Source organism: Botryllus schlosseri, chromosome 9, assembly GCF_051294905.1.
Source record: "Botryllus schlosseri isolate E-star chromosome 9, Bs_hap1, whole genome shotgun sequence".
Classification (NCBI taxonomy): Eukaryota; Metazoa; Chordata; class Ascidiacea; order Stolidobranchia; family Styelidae; genus Botryllus; species Botryllus schlosseri.
Window position 1 is genome coordinate 18,598,343 of NC_137244.1, and position 24,032 is coordinate 18,622,374.

At 40.9% G+C, this 24,032-nt stretch overlaps 1 protein-coding gene and 1 non-coding gene across 2 annotated transcripts; both read right to left on the minus strand.

Moving 5' to 3' along the window:
* Positions 1 to 2,087: 2,087 nt before the first annotated feature.
* Positions 2,088 to 10,642, minus strand: LOC145446914 (enoyl-CoA delta isomerase 1, mitochondrial-like). The gene is made up of 7 exons (XM_080325282.1): positions 10,448 to 10,642; positions 10,152 to 10,335; positions 9,928 to 10,085; positions 9,141 to 9,296; positions 5,627 to 5,745; positions 4,339 to 4,759; positions 2,088 to 2,217 (listed from the first exon to the last, which is right to left on the minus strand). Exons 1-6 carry the CDS (start codon positions 10,572 to 10,574, stop codon positions 4,628 to 4,630), a joined length of 876 nt encoding a protein of 291 aa, XP_080181408.1. The 5' UTR covers positions 10,575 to 10,642; the 3' UTR covers positions 2,088 to 2,217; positions 4,339 to 4,627.
* Positions 10,643 to 10,872: 230 nt separating this feature from the next.
* On the minus strand, positions 10,873 to 10,955 carry Trnal-uaa (transfer RNA leucine (anticodon UAA)). The gene has a single exon. It is a non-coding gene; the product is annotated as a tRNA-Leu (tRNA).
* Positions 10,956 to 24,032: the final 13,077 nt, after the last annotated feature.

Below are 24,032 nucleotides of genomic sequence, written 5' to 3' on the forward strand. Positions count from 1 at the left end.
GACCCACTAGTGGGCCACAGGAGCAATTTGAGGTGGGCCACAGAGCTTTTTTGAATATTTGCAGTGTAGAATTAGTAAATAAAGTTTAGTTGTATTTGTTATGTTCAATGTTCATAAATTCAAAAACATAGGCCTAGTCATATTATCGAAATATACGTATAGGCTATATAAAGCTTTTCCTTCGACTCGGATGAGATGCAGTGGCACGTATGGAGTCACAATGTACAAGTCGAAAATGGGAGGGAAACGGCGGATTTGTCCCCAGGCTATGACAACCACCGGCCAACAGCAACGAAAATAATTTCGATTATAATCAATGGAAATTAATGCTGAAGTACCAAGTAATACGGCAGTGTCATTCGTCGTATGCCCCTGAAAAGGGTCTGCATTAAACTCGGACTGAAGTGGATTTGATGTAGATTTTCGGTACTTCGATACATATCCGTTGGTTGTTTGTTGGAGATTCAGTCATCTTGAACATTTTCGTCGCGCTTCGCGCGATTTCATGTCCCTACAAGGCCTACATTAAACTGATTAGTGCCCGATGTCACAAGTCTTTTTCGACGCTATTCTTTTTTCGTCGATCCTTTTTAGAAGCTATTTCTTGCTCTTTTTCTTTCGTTATCGGTTCTTATTTTGTCGCCTTGAGAACAACAACACGGAGCCCAGAATAACATCAGACGGCGGGAACTGAATGTAGGGTGCGGGCCGCCTGCTGCTTGGACGGCACCGACGCTCACCGCTAGGCTATCTCCCCTGAGCCGACGATAAAACTTGCTTGTTCAACACCAAAAACCAACTCCATCATTCTCACATAAATTCTAGTCGTCGATTTTTATATTTCACCGGAGTCGCAATGCAAAACGAATATAGAATCGGAATATATGTTATACGGTTCCGGTGCTCTAGCCTACCTCACCGTATCGCGAAGAATTGAAGCCTACCAGGACGCAAATGACATCAGATTCATGAACGTTCATTTCTGTCGGTGAATGTCATAATAATGCGAATACACGACAGATGGGAATCAGAATGATCATAGATGCTCCACGAACAGCAACGAAATAAAATTGAGCGAGTGAACACTTTATCATGATCACGCTTTGAATGACGTCATACCATTCAAGTCAATAGTTGAGTTTGGTTCCGGCTACTAGGTTGCAGAGGTAATCAAAGTAGTCGGAGTAGCTACTCAAGTAGATGCACCACCGCAAATTAATACTCAATTACGGAGGTGGCAATTTGAAAGAAATGTCAAAACTATAGTTCAAGTAGAAGTAAAAAATGAAGACCTCAACAATTCGCGAGTACTTTAAAAAAGTTGATATGGATTTAGATGGGTTGCATACGTTCAGCAGGTGGCCACTTTTTAAATTGCATGATGTGTCCTCGCGACCAAAGCAAAATGACCACAAATAGGTGCTATCTTCGGAAATACTGTATATTTAGTTATCGCACAAATGATGAAGGAATTCTTTCGCCTTGTTATCCTGACAATTGCACTCATAAATGTTATGAAAGCATGTCCCAAATCTACTACTGTACAAAATTGAAACGTGTGAAGTTGATGATCACTTGAATAAGTAGCAAAAACTACTTGAATACTTTGAAAAAGTAGAAGTACAATGCTGACCACCTCTGCTAGGTCGTGATTTATCATGGCATCCACCACGTACCACACTTCAAACCGTTTGACGCAACAATCACGCGTAACCAACGACACAGTGACTTAAAATCCTCAGCTCATTAGGAACAGTCGCTTTGACCGCGTTGCACCAAAGAGCGAGGTCATCGTTAACGTTAATACAACAAATCGGAACTGCCAATCGCGAAGGCTATGAACGAATATTTGCTTTGGCACACGCATGGCCTACTAAATAGTAGGCCATGGCACACGCGACAAACCATCATCGGCACCAAAGCACGCAGTTAGCCAACAACGATAAGAACCGCGAGACAACATGCAATAGTCGTAACGCAGCACTGGAGCACATGAAGATTACTGCCACGGAGCTCAACTGGAATGAAATCAAACGCTTTCTTCATGCTCCCATCGACGAATTCACCGTTCAACGACACCAGCTCAATTCAATTCAGTTTATCAATTTAATGATTTCAAAACGCCACAAGATAGAGATAAAATGAAAATATAGGCATACTTGCATCTGCCAAAAAGCAGGGAAGCAGAAATAACACGAGTACCGCAAGATGTCGCAACTTAAAATCTGACCATAGTGTCCTATATGGTGTCGACACAAGCAAATCGCACGGTTCAATGAAATTGTATCACGTCACAGTTTCCATTTGGCTACAGGCAATTTGACGGTGATTTTTGACCGACTTGCCGAGCATTAAATTTGATGAATCGGGTATCAATCGAAAGCTGACTCTGCACTGATTACGAAAATATAAATTTTATTCCACTCATGGCCCTGGAACCCCCACAATCTGCCCCAAATTATTCATTGTCGAGTAGATTGGCAGTGTGACGCAACAATGATGTCTGGCGAAACGAGAGACTAGCTCAAGAGCAAGGATGCGGCCGAGCGGCGAGAGTGGGATCAGCTGACGTCGCGGCAATAGCAATGTGCAACCGCGCCACAGAGAAACGCTGCGCTGTTGATACTTTTTCTATGCGTTTCGGTACAAGCGAGCACATACCAGCCTTTCCTTGACTTGTGAGGGTAGAACTGGGTCCACGGAATGTATTAGGGCCCTACCAATTTTCGCGCAATATCTTTCAGCTGATAGAGATATGTAGGCTACGTCTAAGTAGTCTACATTGGATATGTCAGATTATTATGATATCGATTGCCTTAGCCCGCTTGTTGCGTAGGGCTCCCGAGATGCGTGGCGCTGTGGATACTTTTTCTATGCGCTTCGCTAAAAGCGAGCACACACCAGCCTTTCCTTGACTTGTAATGGTAGAACTGGGTCCACAGAATGTATTTGGTCCCTACCAATTTTCGCGCAATCCTTCAGCTGTTAGAGATATTTCTAGTAAGAAAAATATACTTTCAAGTAATAAGATTCACTCAAGACAGCAAATTTAGATAATGTAAATACATCATATTGTAGTAATACAACTACAGTGTTGAGTTTTCACTCTAGTCCCCATAAGCACCACGTCGGTGACCTTGCCAAATTCCGAGAAGGCGAAAAAGTGCAAACTCTGTTGGGCCGAATGGACAATGGACATTCAGTTATTCACAGATGCGAAAAAAATACTGCAAATCCGTTTTACGTAAGTTACATTAGGAATATATATACAGGCTACAGAATGAATATAATTCAAATATCTGTGATACCACTGTATTACTTTTGACGCAAATGGTCCCCGGCATTCAAAAAAACTATTTGGTGATTGAAAAATGCTAAACCAAATTCCAACGTCAACGTTTATAGTGATATCAGATATATTCCAGTGAAAAACAAAGGTATGAATTTGGTGCTAAAATTTTGGAATCATTTGGCAGGTATGGCCCGCAAGCTTTCTAGTAACGGATTGAATCCGGACAGCGATACCAGTTTAAGTCGACACTCCTGCTGTTAAACTTTATTCTACAATCAACATTTTACCTGCTGCATTCGCGGACCAAGTCCTACCCATACGGATCAAATAAAAGCTTATTGTAACGTATGCTCATGCTCAATGCTCCTTGTTCACACTTTAACCATAAAAGCGACTATAGAAAGTATCGACACCCGCCATCAACAGCGCGACGTGTCTCTGGAGCCCTACGCAACAGGCGGGCCAAGGCAATCGATATCATAATAATCTGACATATCTAATGTAGACTACTTAGACGTAGCCTACATATCTTTATCAGCTGAAAGATATTGCGCGAAAATTGGTAGGGACCAAATACAATCTGTGGACCCAGTTCTAGCCTTACAAGTCAAGGAAAGGCTGGTGTGTGCTCGCTTGTACCGAAACGCATAGAAAAAGTATCAACAGCGCAGCGTTTCTCTGTGGCGCGGTTGCACATTGCTATTGCCGCGACGTCAGCTGATCCCACTCTCGCCGCTCGGCCGCATCCTTGCTCTTGAGCTAGTCTCTCGTTTCGCCAGACAGCATTGTTGCGTCACACTGCCAATCTACTCAACAATGAATAATTGGGGGCTGATTGTGGGGGTTCCAGGGCCGCGAGCGGAATAAAATTTATATTTTCGTAATCAGTGCAGAGTCAGCTTTCGATTGATATCCGATTCATCAAATTTAATGCTTGGCAAGCCGGTCAAAAATCACCGTCAAATTGCCTGTAGCCAAATGGAAACTGTGACGTGATACAATTTCATTGCACCGTGCGATTTGCTTGTGTCGACACCATATAGGACACTATGATCTGACGATCGCTAGCTGAACTCACATACTTCGCACATTTTCCGTGAGAATATGGTTACACGTACTTCGAATCCGAAAAGCATTCACTTTTGGATTCGTCCTTAAATAAGCATCGTATACCTACTACAAACGATTGATGACACACAGCCGCGGATGGAAAGTTAGAAAGTGAATACTGACTGGTTGCATAGCCATTGCTTTTTCCAAAAATCACTATGGAAATGTGCTAAATCTGGGATTGCACAAACATAGAATCGAAGCCATCTTTATGTAAATCATCCACTACGCTTCCTTCCTTGACTTCAAAGCACTTATATACTTTCTCAGTCTCTCTTGCACCTTGTGACTTGTGACAAAATCCGCGATGTTCTTTGCATCCTCTTCTCTGATGCCCGGTACTTTTTTGAGATTTTTCTATGGCAAATATGAATAGGAACAATGTTTGCTGCATGCCTACTTCCACTACAAACTCAACTGGGTGCGATATTAGACTGATTTTATTTTCACGAGTTCTGAAGTGGGACTAGTCCTCAAAATTCTAATTGTGTCAAGATGAAAGTAGCGTTTGGATATATTCGCATCCCTTTTACAGAGGTTGACAGTAATGAAGTACTTTTCGGAGTACTCAAGTTGATGTGCTGTTACACAACTTCTACTTAACGATTATTAAAGCAAAACTACTTACTTTCAAACTTCATATTTTGTAAGAGTAGTGAGTAGTGTTAGGATAGGTTTTACTCATTTTTACGGGTGAAATTTTCGTGAAAAGCGAAAGAAATAGTTCCTGCATCGTGGATACGTTTGCTTTTTCGAAAAGTGTACCTATTCACATTGTCACTAGACCTTTTGTGTTAGCTTCCAAGTGTCATGTGCAAAATCTTTCGAATCAAAAGTAGTCACCTCTGATTGACTAATAAAGTATGCGACGACGGAACCAAATCTTTCTTTATGAAATTACTTGAGAACATTTGAGACGTCTTACCTTCTGGAACTACTTGCAGTTTCGTCATGTTTTGTAATATGCTACTTCTGCTTGTAATTGAATAGAAATTTACAGTATTAATTCTACTTCCACTCGAGGAGAAATGATAACCCATATTTTCTGCTTCCATTGAAAATAGTTTTGACGTGCCTCGATAATCTCTACTCTGATTTGTAATTACGGTAAGTAGAAATTCGAAGTGTTACTTCTACTGGTACCCCGAGTATCATTGTCAGCTGCTTAGTGCTTTGACAACCTCTGCGTTGAGTGCACCATGCAATGGACAGTTGGACACTTACCTCTCTGAGTAGTAATTTGGTCAAACTGTAAGCCTGAGGCGGTATTGACATGAAAGAATTCAACTGTTTTGTTGCTTTCTTTGCGAGTTCGTCAAGATTAGCAGTGTCATCAACAAGTCCTGTTAAGCAAAAATAGAACCGATACAGTTACCAGAGTTGGCAAACTGAGTCAATTAGTCGAATATAATTCGAACCGAGACTGCTCAGAGAAGCTACGGTTTCAGGGGGGGGGGTTGTTCTTAACCTTTACAACCCTGCGATCATTCTAATATGCAAGCCTTCGCAGTACCCCAAATTTTCGCTGAAATCCACCAAAATACACATCTAACTACAAATCTAATACATCATTATACATTACTGCCTTACTGGTGCACAACATGGACCGCGCATAAGCATAGCGTTATAGGAACAAAACCAACAAAATAAAATTTACACACAAAACAAAAACATTAAATTTAATATTCATTGAAAATCAGCGAGGCCTCAGCTGTTCCCTTTCAGACACCAGTTCAGAAATGAGAGGCTTCACTTCAGAAAGTGTCATCGTGCTGTTCGCAGAAGCGCACTACCAAGCATTTAATTACAAATGAGCTTATATATATATTGGAGGTGGAATTGGCATTTCAGAATGATTGGGGGTCAATTTCGAACCGCTAACTCCCTTGCATACACCACTGCGCACGAAATACCACCACAACACACCCAATTCGCCTACTGATTGGCTAAAACAGCCGTATCATCGGAAACGATAGGTATGTTTTGTTCCATAGAACACTGGTTTCAGAACAGCTGTCCTAGAACCTTTTAAGTTTAGTATGTGAATGCGAGCCTCTAAAATATTGAGCTTTGCATACCAAACACAAACCTCACAGAGCGTTTGCACCATCCCTAATATGCAGGCTATGTATATGTATGTGTGTACGAGTGTACCAATGTACAGTAGAGCTGTCCAAAAGTAACGTTTTTTCTCAAATTGTACTGGCCGCTTAATAGAATTGTTAGACCTAAAAACCGCTGTACACTAATTTTGGCTCAATTCCAACCTATAGTGGCATTGCTATAAGAGAAAAAGTTTGAAATTTATTTAATAAAAATACAAATAATTTTATTCTAATTTTACTGGGTAGCTAGCTAGCTACCCCAAGAAATTGTTAGATTGTCTGAAAAAATACGATGCACAACAAATTCGACTCAATTCAAACCAGTAGAAACAAATTTATTGATGCCCAAAATTTGAGATTTTAAATCATAGTAGGCCTATTATGGTGGGCAGACCTATTAAATCAGTGGTTCTTAACCTTTTTTCCTCCAGCGCCCCCTTTCAAAAATTATCGTGCTCCAGCGCCCCCCAACCTCATATTGTAAGTAATGTAATAAAGACAATGACTAAGAGGGAGGGCAGTAACAGCACTTCGTCAACCCCCCTAAAAACGATTGCCTTGCGCAACCATAGCATGATAAACCAAACTTCTGAAGGCTTCGCCCCCAAGAACGCCGTAGCGTGATTTCGATGGTAGGCAAAGTTTGTGCGGCCTGGTCGCCCTAAGGTACCAAAATTTTCTATAATGCATGAATGAATAGGTGGTAATTACATATATAAGTCGCTATAAACTTTTTATCCTCTCAGCCCACGTAATCAGATTTACGGTACCAGTAGCGCTGAGTGAGCTGTTGTATGGGTAAATAAAGGGCACGTAATTATTAATTAAACATATTCGGGCGTACAATTAATTCGTTACCAGGGCCGTAACAGCACTTCGTCAGCCCCCCCCCAAAGAATCGTAGGTCTTGGGCCCCCCATCAGGTGATAAGCCAGACTTCCTTCCAAGCGCGAAAAATTTCAATAATTAATGATTGAATTGGTCAATATGATCGGGAATTGCATGTATATTGATATCAATTTTTATCCTCTCTCTGCTCACGTAAACAGATTTACAGGTAGAGCTGAGTGATGTGTGATTGAAAAGGTAGGACCCCTCAATAATAATTATACATCTTCGGGCGTATACCCGTTGGCAGGAACGAAACTTCGTCAGGCCCCCCGAAAAAACTTGGGTCTTGGGCTTCCATAGGGTGATAAACCGACCGCCCCCCATCACGTTGTTCGCTTTAAGCCACACGAAATCAGCTGTACTGTTTAGCGAGCCAGTGCGAAGCGCGAAAACTTGCGATAATTCATGATAAAATCGGTCAGTAAGATCAGGAATTGCATATATATTGCAATCAATTTCTTGTCCTCTCTGCTCACGTTACCAGATTTACCGTTAGAGCTGAGTGAGGTGTAATGTTCCTTCTAAGCTGCGCAGTGCGCACGTGCGCAGTGCTGACACACAGTGACACAGTCTCTGCGCACAGAAAATCTACGTTGCGCACAACAAATCCGAAGTTATGACTTTTTTTAGTCGTTACGCACTGTTGTCCAAGGGTCTGTGCAGTGAGTTGTTGAGTGTGCGCAGACTCGTCAAACGTAGAGCGAACATTGTGAGGTGTCTTGGAAACAGTAGGGCCGTAACTAATAATTAAACATATTTGGGCGGGCGAACCCGTTGGTATGACTTCGTTGCATGATGTTATTTCGTGACCTCCTGTCTGCTATATCAAAAAATATAGAATCGCACAACAGGGATATCGCCCAACAGGAATATCTAGCTTTAGATATCCCTGTCGCCCAATCGTACTAAACTAAAAGACGCAAACGATTTCAAATTGGGATTTCTTCACTGGCATGTAATTTTTCCCTGTCAGATGGAATTCGTCTTCTAGGAACATTCGGTGCCAGTCATTTAGGCGCCCATGGACAATTAAACCTATATGTCGAAGTTTTCGGTGTTAATTTGCTCTGAATACTCATTCGGGATATGTACTACCACCACATCATCTACTGCGAAGCCATTTTTCTCCAGCGCCCCCCATACCGCCCCCCTGAGCCCAGCGCCCCTTGGGGGGCGCTGGAGGCAAGGTTAAGACCCACTGTATTAAATTATTGAAGAATTTGCCACCTAAGGCTAAATACTATATTTTCCAAATCCAGCTGAATTTGTTGTGCATCGTTTTTTTCATCTCCTGGGGCAGTCAGTAAAATTGAAAAAAAATTCATATTCATTTATAGTAAATAAATCCAAAACTTTTTTCTCTTATAGCAATGTTTCTATATGTTGGAATTGCACCAAAATTGGTGTATAGCGTTTTTTAGGTACGGTAGTCTAACAATTTTAACAAGTAGCCAGTACAATTTGAAAAAAAAAAAATCATTCTTGAACAGCTCTAATGTGCAGTGTACAACTTGGTGTACAATTTAGAAAATTTAATCCATTGGATGTGTAGAGAAGTTTTGAAAGGGCGCAGTCAACGAAAATAGTTCGAGACCCGCCGACATAACGACATGTAGATTGATACATATTCAGGATTTTTAGAATCCTACCGTATAGTCAAACGTGATTCATAGTTTCAATTTTGACGCGGTGGCTATGTAAATGCCATTCCGCACTGTTCAATACACTATACCAGTACCTACCTATCTTTAACGCATCCTCAGATTCCAACAGCATTCCTTGCAATAGAATCAGCTCAGATGGTCGGTGATTTAATGTAGCAGTGATAAGGTCGACCAGGAAAAAAGGAGCCATAAGACCAAGACGTGTTTCATTGAGACCAATCTTTCTTCCTGTGCCTGTCAATGATACATGCAATTCGATCTGGAAATAAAATAACAGATGCAAAACCCAATTCCCAGTCTAATGATCATTTTACTATGAAGTTTATTGTTTGCGTAGGGACTAAATCAGGAGTGGCGCACATATATGAATTGCACAACATTATCTTTTAATGAATTAATCCAATAATATATCAACAAATAGCCTACACAGGTGGTTAAGTAATAAAATGGTAGACAACTTTGGGCAAGATGGCCGTTTCTCTGGGTGATATGTTTAAGATTACAGGAGGCAAAAATTGCTCACATACGTATGTCCCTACAAAGAGAACTAATTGCTCCGAAATCAGAAGAGAAATAACACCACAGGGTAAACGATTTGTCACTGCCAGAAGAGGATATCAAGAGGCAGTTATATCAAACATATAGCAAAAGGATGAAGAACTGAGCATGTGGCATGTTTAACCAGATACCAGGATTGAATGAAATTTGAATGTAAGTAGGCCTATTAACCATAAATTACACAGATATGTGAAGTCGTTTTACTTTTTGATGTCAAGTCGCATACTCTTCCAAGATTGTAATCAGAGCAAAGTTAAAACTGCAAGGGGACCAGCAGGTTCCCAGCAGCTGGTCTATTTTCAAATACCTGCTTGCATAATGCGATAATCGCACATGAGTGTCCAAGCGCAACCTCCTGCAACTGCATGACCATTAATAGCCGCCACAGTTGGTTTGCTGCACCCATACCACGACAAATACCAATCCTGCACTCTGGTCCAGTAGTTGAAAACATGCTCGTGAGATCTATAAATGTAGATAATTGCAAATTAAAAGGATGAAACAAATACAGTATTGACAGTTATTACCTACTTCTGGTATAAATCCATTATGTTCAAACCTGCGCAGAATACCTTTCCGTCAAAATTTGATGTGAGCATGATCCCCCGCACTTCTTTTGAAGTTTCAGCAAATTTTATCGCTTTCACTGCAGCCTCTAACATTTCGCTGTCGAGAATATTCGCCGGACCGCCGTTCAGAGTCATTTTGCAAATACCTTAAGTAAGAGAAACGACCCATCATCGAAGAATCTCATTAATGCTGGGATGACAGCAGAACAATATTCCAACATTCAGCAGTTAAGGCATGTCACGCATAATTTCACTCACCTGTTTCAGGGTTGATATCTGTCAAAATCTTTTCATGATAGGAGCTGAAATATCTTTTGCTGAGAGATCGGCGGTGTATCAGCTGCCGCGCTGCCCTGCTGGCAGCAAAGGAAACGAGACTCATCATGCAATAGCAATAATGAAAATTACCATAAACCTGCTTCGAAAGAACAAAAAAATATGCTATAACCTCCCTAAAAAGCAATATCCCCGAGTGCAAACATCATCAGATTTAGATACCGCATATAACTAGAGACATGCATGAATAAAGACTAACGACTAAATTCCATCAAAATCTGTTACTGACAGAAGGCGTACGTGGAACTATAGCAGATGAACCTTTATCATAGTACTAGTACTTTTCATTAGATATGACAGAGATTCGGACAGCAGGGCCTTCATATACGAAATCAAAAGAAAAAGAATACTGGGTGTGGGGTTCGAACCCACGCGGACATCTGTCCATTGGAACTTAAGTCCAACGCCTTAACCACTCGGCCAACCCAGTTGACTGACGTTCGGGATCTAGAAATATATATAATTCTAGGTCGAAAAAATTATGTTATCAGATTCATATTTTGGTTATTTCATGAGGTATTTTACCATCATTAACTCCTCATCATACTCATTTACTTGAGGAAATTTCTCCTAGGACAGGTTTGTGACCACCAATCTAATAATTTATTTTCCTATCTTGCAGAAGAGTTGAGCGGATTTAAAATTTCTATGTCCTAATCCAATCCAAAGCTTCAAATCCTAATCCTGGTCCTAATCCAGAAATTTTGTATATTCATATCCTAATCCTAATTCGGTTTCAGTTCGGATTATTAGCTATTTTAATCAGTTCAATACAGCACAAAAAATGCGATACCATGAAAAGATAGAAAGGTGTCGAAACGACTTGGAGTAGTCCAATGATATATATATCTGTATATCTGTATATTGACTCGACTTGGACTCGAGTCATGGCAGATGACTCGAACCAAGTCATATGACTCGAGACTTAGACGGCCAAGACCGACATTTCATTGTAATTTCGAAGAACAGTTATTAAGTAACCACCCTATTGGCATTACGTCCATTGGTACTGGCAGGTAGGTAGGTATGAGGGGGTAGTGGGACTTAGCTACTCGGCTTTTTGCCCCAGGACGATATCTGGCGATAAATACTCCCGTACTATCTGAAGGAATTACAATTCTTTATATATCTCTGCCACTTGAAATCGTGAATTCGATGACCGGCCATATAGTATGTGGTACTGGTACTTGAAAATGCGATCAGAAACTGTTAAAAGTGAGGAAAATTGTATATTATTAATGCGAGCCATTCGATATCACCAAACAGAGTTATAAGAGTGGGTTTAACAAGACTTCAACTGGAAACCGAGCAGTCAACACAACGACTTGGACTAGGACTCGAGTCATAATACCGCGAATCGGACTCGAACCTCTGCTCGATGACTTGGACTTGACTCGGTGGTGAATTGAAAATGACTCGACTTGACTCGAGTCAAAACCATAAAAGTGAGAATGACTTGTGACTCGGAGCTTTGTGACTTGGTTACAACCCCGGCGCATGGCGCGCCATAATATCGTATTTGGACGACGTGTGTTCGGTTTATTAGCAATTTCATCAGTTCAATAGACTACAAAATTTGCAATACGATGAAAAGATATAGGAACGTGTCAAAACGACTTGGAGTAGTCTTTGAAATCAGACACCCACCTTGGCCTAGGCGATGTAAAGAGGAGGCTTGCACACTGAATGAAAAGTTAAATGACCGGCACTATTCACTTTATATGCGAATGACATCTTTGAAACCTCCTCGTTGACCACCACACTGTTCGCCGATGATAGCCCTACTCCCAGTTCAAGTACAGGGCCCCAGTTCAGGTTATAAACACCGGCCTGGTTGTCCATCCTACAAAAGTCGGTGCTGACGAGATTCGGTGTCCCAAACATAAAATATATGCGGAAAGAATAAATCGCCAAGTTTATGTAGGCTATATATCAGTTCCACTCACAGGGATATCTAGAACTAGTTGTCCATGGTTCCACTGCGGTCATTTCCCCGAATATTTCAATGACTTACCTCGATCGGAATCAAAGACGCACAAGTAGCCTACGACACACGCGCGTCCACGTCGTTCAATTATCTGACGAACCGAAAAGATCATCGTTCTATATCAAACATGCCGGACCTTACGTGCGCAACAGTAACCCGCCGGCTATCCGGCCGACAGTCGGTGAGTTTGTCCAGATTGTCCACATTCAAGTCGAAATAGAAGCAATTTCTACTAAATTTATTGGCGTACTAGTCCGTCCTCAAGATTACCGTACCACGACCTGACCTATCGAGCTCGCCTTCCGTGACATGCCGCCTCATTTTGTCGCTTGCGTCTTATATTCTCTGCATTACTTTTCATTCAGTCGCTTCGACACCTTCTTTTCTTTTCATTGTATTGTAATTTTATGTGGTGTATTGGACTGATAAAAATTGCTAATAAACCGAACCGAAAGAAGAAAATATAGAAAAGCAAGCGACAAAAATGAGATGGCATGTCACAGAAGGCGAGATCGATAGGTCCGATATAGTCTTAGAATTCCTCTTCGAAACCCTGCATCTTATGCCTATAATTCTGTAAAAAGAAATAAAACGCATAATGAGCGCCAAAGTACATGAAGTACAGTCCATCCTCAAGATTACCGGACCACGACTGACCTATCGATCTCGCTTCCCATGACATGCCGCCCTATTTCTTGTCGCTTTCTTTTTTTCTATACTATATTCTTTACTTTCATTCAGTGTGCATGCCTCCTCTTTACTACGCCTAGGCCAAGGTGGGTGTCAGATTCCATAGACCAGTGGTTCCCAACCTGTGGTACGCGTACCACTAGTGGTACGCGAGGGTCTTCCAGGTGGTACGCGAGTCCATTCTGTTTTTTTTCGACCAAAGGAAGTTATTAGTACAGGTGGGTTGATTTTGAATTATTTGAATTTTTTTGACTAGTGGTGAAAAAAACAATTCCATGCATCTCATCAACCCGGGCTGATAATGCCTAGTTTAATATAATTTGTTATTACTTGGGCGATTTTGCTTTATAAAATTGAGCGTTAAGTCATAAAATTGTCAAAATTGTTTACAAAGTCAAAAATTTTTGGACCCCTCCATTTCGTTTGTATCGTAGATTTGACCAGCTTGTAGCCCACACTGATAGGCCTACCGTTGTAGGCGGCCCATTGTCTGCTCATCGTGGATCATAAACTGTTAAACTGTTAAACTATAGTTAAACGAAACAAATAGGTTAACAATTGATATGGTGTTATGCTCAACGTACCGCAATATCCTAACTGAAGCAAGACTGCTTGACATTGCATGGTTATGTTATTAAGAAGCGCATGATGAAAAATTGTGATGCATAATAACATTGACAGTATGAAGCAACATGTTGTGTCACCAGCAGTGTACTCACAGCCTCAGTGTTGCCAGCCAACAACTACTGCTGTTAAACGGTATTTCTCCATTCTTGGCAAGCTACTTAGTAAGGACAAACACTTTCTACCCGAGAATGTAAGAAAGTATATTTCGTTGTACTACAACAAATTTTAATTAACTCTACCATAATACGTGGTGTAACTACTGAGCCAGATATCGTTAAAATAAAGTTTTTTCATGTCAACATTTGTCAGTTTTTAGGTCAAAAACGCTTTTTCGTAAGGACAGACAGTCCCTACCAGAAATAAATATTAGTACAATTTTAATATTATGTGCGAAAACACCTAATTTGCGTGCATGAAGTCAAAATTTGGTCAAAATAAAGTTGTTTTAGGTCAAAATCCAACGATTTTTAGGTAAAAGAATCGCCCTAGTTATTACACCTCACATAGCTCAAATACGTGAGTATGACGTCATAAACGGTGAAAACATTTTGACTGCCTACGGCGTGCGTAAATTATGTAGGTGGTACGCGAGCACTGCATAAAACCTCGAAGTGGTACGTGGGTGGAAAAAGGTTGGGAACCACTGCCATAGACAAATCCAAGTCGCTTCGACATCTTCCTGTCTATTCATTGTATCGCATTTTTTGTGGTGTATTGAACTGATAAAATTGCTAATAAACCAATGATGATGAAGTAACCTTGGTAGGACGAAAAACTTTGTCGTCATTCGCTACAGATTTCAAGCTCACCGAAAATAGGTAAATCCAATCCTCATTCATTTTAATAAAATCCGAAATCTTAATCCAATCCTAATCCGACAAAATCCAACAAATCCGGTTTTCCCAAATACTAATCCATGCTCATCTTTGCTTCGCAGGAATAAATGTCCAACCCGATAGGTGTCAGCAGATATCAAATTTTCATGGAATCGATTTCAAAATATTTGTTACGACAGAAAATCATATTCAGTGTGGTGGTATAGAGACTGCAGTCCCTATAGTGGTGGCACTCGTGGCAGTGGTGGCCTTACGAACGGGGGGGGGCGGGCGAGACTTACCGGGGGCCCCCTATAAGTATGTAACCGTAACTTCTGGGGGGCTCCGCCCCCCAGACCCCACTTTTCCGCGGTATGGTTTGGCCAGGTGCTGGATTCGGCTATGTATATTGTTGCATGTTTCTAAGGATAGACTACATCAAGACTAAGTAATTCTACCGCGTGCAGAGACGTGTTGATCATCGGGATATGGGACTTTTCTAACAAATGCAGAGATTTGATGATGATTGAAACACCCGTACGGTATCATATTCTTGCTTGGAACACGGATTTCCATGTTTATTCGTTATTATCCTTAAAAAAGCGCATAATCCGAATGGGGGGGGGGGGGCTTCGACCAGGGGGGCCCCGGGTGACCGCCCACCTAGCCCACCCCAAAAGCCACCACTGAGTGGTGGGATACCTGGTATTGTTTTGAATTCAGTATACTTGGTACTATAGAAAAGATCTTTTCATCTTGCGTCGCAGCAACGTGATTTCACTCGCCCAAACGCACGGTCGGAGAAAATAAACTGAACGGCGCTACAGCATATCGTATTTTGTTCGGTCGTTCAATGATTCACATTTTCATTGTTTCAAAGCATCTTATAATCCTCATCAGTTTATTAATATTTCATCATTTCAAATCATTGCGAGATTTTGATGCAACGAATAGATAGGAAGGAGTCAAAACGACTAGGAGAAATCTATTAATCAAACGACGTTGATAAAATTGAAGAACCCGTTGAAAAGTGGCATGCTGATTGCTGAACGGAAGTCGGAAATACAGCATAACGGGCAATCAATGAAAATTAAGAGACATGTTTCAACTTTCAATACGAGATACAATCGAAGTCATGTGCCAAGAAATTCGATCCAGCGATTGCAAGATGTAGGCTGACACGGGGCCAACGATACCTCTCGTATCGTATCGTAGGCCCCGGCTGACATTAATTAAAATTGTTTGTATTTGGTTGAGGCTTGTGTTGTGTATTATGTTTTAACTCAGCAAATACAAGCGTACCCAAAGCCTAATGAAATTGTCATGCCATTGCTGTTGTATTTGCCATCAACATATCATTGTGAACAAGGGTTTTAACAATGTTGCTTCTGAAGGCAAAACAGCGCAGTGTCTTGGATGTTCAATATGACATGCGGCTGGAGTTTTTCACCAACAAACCCGCCCTAGACATGTCAGAGTAAAGTCAAGCTCAACCATCACACTAATTGAATATGTTATAAGTAACAATCATGCTTATTACGCGTTGTATTTTATTATTCCACCAGTGCATGGTTACTGTAAAAACTAGGGATGGTGTGAACCTCTGAAAGGTTCAGGTTCGTGTGAACGCGAACCTTTTTGAAAGGTTCTGTGTGAACGCGAACGTGAACCTCATGACGTCACGTGACGTCATATTGCTAATTTCAACCACCCTATATTTCAGTGAAGTGATAGCCTATATTAATGTACAGTTGTACACGACTCGGGCCACATAATGCCACAACGCTGAAGTACATATTGACGTTTTGAACGTCGCTAAATGTATCAACTGAGGCAATCAAATGATATAATAATCCCATAAATCAATATCTTCCGACGCTTTGCCAACAATTTCGGCGAGGACTTGCCAGGGAATATAAGCGTACGCCTTAACGGTCTAGGTCAGACCGGAAAATGTATTCGGCGTCTGAGTATTGCTACATGGATATCGAGCAGAGTCTAAAACGGGTTTCTGTGCTACCGATATCACCCAATTAACAAGTTATACAACAGTAGCCAACACCCCAATCGCATGGATTTGGTTTTTATGATACAGTAAACATATGAAGTCAAGTTTGACCCCGTCCACCGGCCAGATTTTTACATCAGAAAACGATTTCAATTGAATAAGCATCATTCGCTGACAACATGTAGTGTATTTCGCTCTTGATGTTGTGTGATTGCCGGTCAAGCTCACAGCAGAGAGTTACTAAATATTCACAAACGGAAAGCTGGATATTCCGAGCAAACTTTTGTAACAAAGCAAGAAAAATTTTCGAGATTGTCAAGGTGAATGCTCATTTACTGTTGATTGTTTATGCTGCCGGCGCCGTGCATAGAGTGATCTGCAGTTGAAATGCAATAAATTTGAACAAAATAAGTGAAAATCGTAATATATATGAAAAAGGCTCACAGTGCAGAACCTACCAAGGTTCTGTTGTGAACGCGAACCTCAAAATTTCCGAGGTTCACACACAGAACGCGAACGTGAACCTCACGTTCACACCATCCCTAGTAAAAACAATAACGTTTGTCAAAAAATGACGGGAGCATTGTCTTTTCCAAATGGGGTCACGGTGTAAAAGAGGTTGGTAAACCCTGACCTACATCATAGTAAGAAAAATATTGACCCATGCTAGTAGGCTACACGGCTACTTTATATTCTGTTAATATAAAATGTCAATAACGGTTCGACGTTAGAATTGAACCAAATTTGGTGTGCAGCGTTTTTTAGGGTAACCTGACAATTTAATTAGTGAATGGATGGAATCCGGGAAAAAAAGTTATTTTTAAACAACCCTGTTTAGTGTTTAGTGTTCATATTCTGTTCTGTTTATGACATGCGCGTCCACGTCGTCTAACTATAGTCTCTATAATCCAGTGGTTCCCAACCTTTTTTCACCCTCGAACCATTTTGAGGTTTTATGCAGTGCTCGCGTACCACCTACAAACGCGAGCCGAAGGGGGACAAAAATGTTGCCATCGTGTTGAGCTGCCGAAGGCAGCGGAACAACAGAAAATAAGGCGCAGTATGTGATTTCTGTAGTGCAGGAGTGCCCAACCTTTTGGCTATTCACGGCCGCATTTCGAGTAGTCATGCAGGCCTAGCCTACGGCCGCATTCTAGAACATAGTTCGTAATTAACAAACTGGACGCCAAATACCCATTTTAAACTGTCCATGTCCATTTTCAGTGAGCTCCAGACTAACGTATTTATTCATATCGGCTTACGAAACGCACCGAAGTAGCGAGTGGTCTGGTGATGAATATAATATACTCTGGAGATCGTCATGGACGCGCAAGGCGCGAAAATTTTTCAGATTCGCGAATGAACTTTGTCATTATTATTCGTAGTTTCACATATTACTATCAAACATTTATCCTTTCTCGGCCAATGTGATCAGATTCCCAGGCAACGTTGATGGAGGTGTGTGTTTTCGAAAATTTAGGGCAAGTAATAAATGATGATGTATACCTTCGGGTGGACCAATTGTAATAAGTAGCTTTGTTGCATGCTGTTATTTCTTGACCTCCCATCAGGATTGGCGATATATTGGAAAGATATCGAAATCACCCAAACGCACCATAGAAGCAAATGTCTTTCGTGAAGAAGACACGATTGCAAGTTGGTAATTTCTACATGGGGCTCATCATTTTTCGTTGCTGTTCACATCTGTACTGTGGTGCTCAGGTTGCAAAGGAAGCTACTACACTAAAATCGAGAAATGAAGTCGCGTTGAATCGCGCGCAGCGCGAACTAAATTTCAAGGTTAATCAAAATCTTCTAAAAATTTGGGCGTAAATTCGTAAATTCAATCTTCATGCCGACGGCCACTAACACATACCAATTGAAATACATGTCCAACGGCCGCACAAATTTCCTTCTACGGACGCGGTTGGCCACTCCTGCTGTAGTGGATCCATTTGGATTTTTTGTGGTCAAATATTTTAAAACGGAATTTGGTTAGGTAAGAATCCCAATGCTTAACGACTAGATCTCTTCGCCGTAGGCCATCATTGGTGGGATTGCCCATACCCACGACAACGACCTTTTACCACGACGACGACGGTTTAAAACTCAAAATCAACCCCACCTGAACTAATACCTCATTTCGGTCAAAAAATATACAGAATCTACTCGCGTACCACCTGGAAGACCTTCGCGTACCACAGGTTGGGAACCACTGCTATAATCCAACTAACTCTAACATATATTTAGGGTTACCATACGTCCTCTTTTAACAGGACTTGTCTGTTTTTTTTACTATTTTGAAAGTGTCCTCTGAGGACGCCCATATTTCCTCTTTTTTGAGAATTTGTCCTAATTTTAGAAAATTTCGGTTAAATGTATATGTGAAAATTGGACTGAGATATTTTTTTAGTCAACACTACTAAGTTTTAAGTAAAAAGTGTGTAAATTTGCAGTCAAATGAAAGTGATGACCTTTTTTTAGTCAACCAACTACAAACTCGGAATAAATTTACTAATTTTTCCGGATTTTACTCCGGTATTGTATGTCTAAAAATTTTGAAAAAGTGTCCTCTTTTCAGATTCCCAAAATATGGTAATATCACATGTGGTAGACAAAAAATATCATCGCTCTATCAAATATACTAGTGACTTGTGGAACAGTATCTCGCCGACCACCTGACAGCCATCGAGCATGTCCAGTGTCCAGTTGTCCACATTCAAGTCGAAAGTCCTCTAGTTTACCGGACCACGACCTGACATCGATCTCGCCTTCGGCCACATGTCACCTGTCCTTTTATATTATAGGCTATTCTTTTACTCTTCAGTCAGTGTGCGACTGTGCGTGATTTCGAATACTATTCCCAGTCGTTTCGACACCTTCCCATCTTTCATTGTATCGCAGCCTTGTGGTGTATTGAAATGATGATATTTTTAGCAATAAATTGAATTGTATTGAATTCCATGATACCCACGAGTCCAGTAAAATACGGGGGGGGGGTCGAGGGACCAATTTTCAAGACCAAAACTGACTAGAAACGATGTCTGTGATGCCGATTGACATGCGCCAGTATATACAATAGGGCTGTTTAAAAATAGCTTTTTTTCCTGAATCTTGCGGGTTACGTGATTAAATCGTTAGGTTGCCTTAAAAAACGACGCACACCAAATTTTAATTCATTCCAACCAATAATCGCGGATTTCGTACAATTTGAAAATTTTGAATTTACCCAAAGATGCCAAAAATTTTTTTGTCAAATTTTTCTGTCAACCCCATGAAATTGTTGTGCTGTCTTCAAAGAGGATGCAAAACAAATTTGACTCAATTCCAACCCGTAGAAGCGGAACTATTTGAGTTTTTCTTCGGTAATTCGGGGATTATCTTGGATCGGTGGATAATCCAAGAATTATCATGGAAAAACTCAAATAACTCCGCTTCTACGCGTTGGAATTGAGTCAAATTTGTTTTGCATCGTAATTTCATGGGGTTGACAGAAAAATTTGACAAAAATTTTTTTTGCATCTTTGGGTAAATTCAAAATTTTCAAACTGTATGAAATCCGCGATTATTGGTTGGAATGAATTTAAATTTGGTGTGCGTCGTTTTTTAAGGCAACCTAACGATTTAATCACGTAACCAGCAAGATTCAGGAAAAAAAGCTATTTTTGAACGGCCCTAATATACAATTTGGCAATTAACAATTCTGTCAGCACGTCTGGGGGATCACGGAAACAGTATTCATATAAAATGAACAATTGAACATATAGAATAGTCACGTCTTACGCAGCAACAGGGGGGGGGGTGTAGCCGTAGCTATACTTATTTTTACCAATAGCCTGCTACCTTTTCGATCTACCCGTTATATATAGTGCCCCGAGTCTCATAATAGGCATGTCTATTTTGATTATAGCTATTGCATACTCAATCACTCTGCTTCAATAAATGTTGATGATCACTAGCCGATTCATAGAGCAGATAATAAACCGATCCCCTCGCTATAAACTCCATTTTTTCGGATCAAAATAATAAACTTGGGATGAACCCGCCTGTAAAACTAACTATAATACACTGCTTCCTTCGTTATTCGCGTCTACAACCCAAGTGCCCAAGCATTGCGCGATCCGTCTATTCAGTTCAGTCACAGTTATAACCAAAGCTTTTATCAAGGCTACGGTTGATCTGATCCAAATCCATTAACTTGATGTACTGTACAAAGTGTACATGTGTTCTATTACTGACGTCGGGTGGTTGTTACGCTTCATTCGAAACAGTAAGAATCGATATGACGTAATAAACATCTACATATTCCAAATATATATATAATAAACTTTGAGCAACCGCACAGGAAGGGTGAAAGATATAAAAAAGGGGCGCTAGCTGAATATTATTGTGTTTGATCCTGATTTGTATTTGGAGCCGGGGAAATCGTTGGCGAAGCCATAAACAAATATCGTTTGCGAAATCATCTTTCCGAGACCGCTTTGTTGCTATAGCAACGAGAGTCTGTCAAAAAGAGGCAGCGAGTACTGTACGGACTGTTATTTCATTTAAGCTTGGGGTGATGTGCTTGCTAGGGGAGTTAGTTTACCACCCGTCAACGAGGGGGTGACTAAATACTATTACTTATGAATAGATAGCCATAATTTGACTGTAGACTGCAGAATAAGCTGAGTAGATGTTTATCAATAAGGTCAATACTATCGGACGTTCCTTAACATACCGTACCCTACCTACGTTACGTATTGCTAATCATGTTTAACGTATTCTGCTTGTGTTTGCTGTTCGGCGATTTCAACTGAGCTTACTATTCGTACCGGCACGATGCTGTTGCGCAAAACCCAGGACTGGTCCCCGCATAACTATTTTTTGCTCATAGAAACTCCATAATCGTAGATTCTCATAATGAAATAATTTTGATCGTGGGTTGACAGAGTAGTCTGCAGCGCTGCCGATATCGTATGGCCGTCGAATGTCGCAGCCACGGTCCCTGTATTACGCAGTGCTGGTTGCTGAGGTACCCCCAAAGATTGTGCGAAGATTTCTGCCGCACTAAATCTCAATTCCTGAGAATAGTTGGTAGTGAGCTCTATACAGGATCTTGAAGGCAGTCTGTTTGCGCCTACACAATGTTTACTCACAGTCGTTGAATTGCCTTATGTAAACTTGTAATAGTAGATAAAATAACTACGCGATCGTGAGGAATGCGATTCGTTATACAAGTAACTATAGGAGGCTGGTTGGGATGCTCGTGCGTTTTCAAATGCATATGCAGAGACAGAAACGCAGTCATGTAGATAAGACACGATACGGCTCACTTAGTCCCATAATTTCCCTATTTTCTGGTGTTATTTGGCGCAAATTCTCTGCAAACAGAAATTGCATTATGACCTACCTTAGCCTTTTCGTGATACCCGCTGTTACTCATTTGATTCGATAATTTAATAGCTGATATGTATACTAGGAGTTCTATTAGAGTTGATGTGTGCCTGAAAGTTTCAATGGAGACAAGTTATGGAAGCCGTACACTTTTTTTTAGATTCTTATCATTTCTCAGTATCAGTGGGTCCAAAATTTTCATATCGCGACATTACGCACATGTTAACCACTGTCGTCGATTCGGTACCGTGTAGCGAGCGTGTTGCTAATCACCGCTCCGTCGCTTGGTTCATTGAAGATATAAGGGTTCTCTGGATGCCGGTTATAGTGTAGCGTCGCCCTTTTGTTACGGCGAGATGTTCGTTCCGTAAAATTGTCATCGAATCGGCATTGTAATAGCATCGATTGTGCTCGTTTGAAGTGGAAACAAGACCAATTATGGACGTGGCTATGTTTTGGTTCGGGTTGCTTACTTGTTGTTGGCAACAGGCGTGATTTGATCCCGGGGATAAAGCCATTACATAATGAATAAGAACATCCCATTGTATGTGGTCGAAACGGATCCACCAAATATGCGGTATGGAGTAGGATCAGGATTCCTGGTTGTTATAGGCATTATTGATCTGAGAATGGCTAGCACGCTTCGCAGCGGCTTAATACGTAATCACTGCGAATAAAGTGTGACACGGTATTTAATCGGTATCTATCTGAATTTTAAGTCATACTGAAAAGCCAGTACAGTTATACTAGTACCAGAAATATATATAGTTCGGTTGAGCGAAGATTATAAAAATCACCAAGTCAAGCAAAAATGGGCTGCGGTAACAGCAAAGCGACATCAACTGCTCCGAAGGCAGCTTCAAAACCATCGACTACAAAGCCTGCCGCGCCAAAAGGTGGGTCCATCCCTTCGCGTTTTCATAACACCCGTTCGCAAACGCTCCGCTATTGCCGAATTTATCTATATTTTTTCGACCATTTCAGAAGTTAAGCCTGCTGCCGTGGAACCAGAAAAAACAACAGGTACAATCGTCATTTATTCTGTTGAGTGCGTTATTAATGTGCAAATATGTGATCTTTTCGAGTGTATGGGAGTGTCACCCTTCTTTGCTAATGACATTCACATTTAATTAGTTAGGATCGCCTCTCCCTGGTGTTTTAAACGTATACAACACGCCCTGAAAACAAATCGCGCAGATCAGCATTGAACTTCCTTGGCAACAGCGGTGCTTTGAGATCGGCGTTTATCGCTACGTCGATATTTGTCGGATTTCAAAACTGGTTAGGTGTCGATCTGGCCCCCGTAGATGTCTTACGGCTCACCATGCCAATTGTTATACTCTATAGTTATACTATGTCTTTCCGAGCGCGGTTATAATCATGTATAAATATTGCATAAGCGTGATAGCAAGTGACCACGTCATAAATTATAGAAAATCGGAATAAATGATCTTTCCGGCGATCGCGTGTTATGACCTGGCATTAGTTTGCATCGCATTCTATGTTATTGCCTTTTCTTACGCACCTGAATATTGATATTAATGTCAAAATTTATCGATATCGAGACGTTGTCCTTCGAAATTACCTTTTGTCGAATTTCCGCTTTTTAAGCTTGAACTTTGCTGGTCAAAATATTTCGTTCAAAAGTTGCTACCTGGTAAATCTCCAAGTTGATTGGCAGCTGTTTTGATCAGCTTTTCGACGCTGATTTGTATTTCTATTGTCTATTGTTGCCGTTTGACGGTGAATGCGTAACTCACATCCCGGGCGTATGGTGAGGTATACTGTATAAGGCTATCTAAAAATTCGAAACTTAAAAGAATCATCGACATTTGTCAACGTTATTCTGCACAAAGATAAAATTCACCGTTCTTCAGGATTTTACGTCATAAAGGAAAGATGACGTTCATGCACGTAAAATTCGAACATGAAAATTGTGAATACCGTACTGAAAAGCACTCAGTGAAACATTTACTGTAGTCAAACAGCGTGTTTGGATTATTA

Bases quoted from the DNA above. Each gene is read 5' to 3' on its own strand.
- LOC145446914 (XM_080325282.1), bottom strand. From the start codon at position 10,574: ATGATGAGTCTCGTTTCCTTTGCTGCCAGCAGGGCAGCGCGGCAGCTG. The intron at 10,086-10,151 runs GTAGGTAATAAC...CTACATTTATAG, and splicing joins ATAATGGATTTATACCAGAA to ATCTCACGAGCATGTTTTCA. The intron at 4,760-5,626 runs GTAAGTGTCCAA...TATTTGCCATAG, and splicing joins CCAAATTACTACTCAGAGAG to AAAAATCTCAAAAAAGTACC.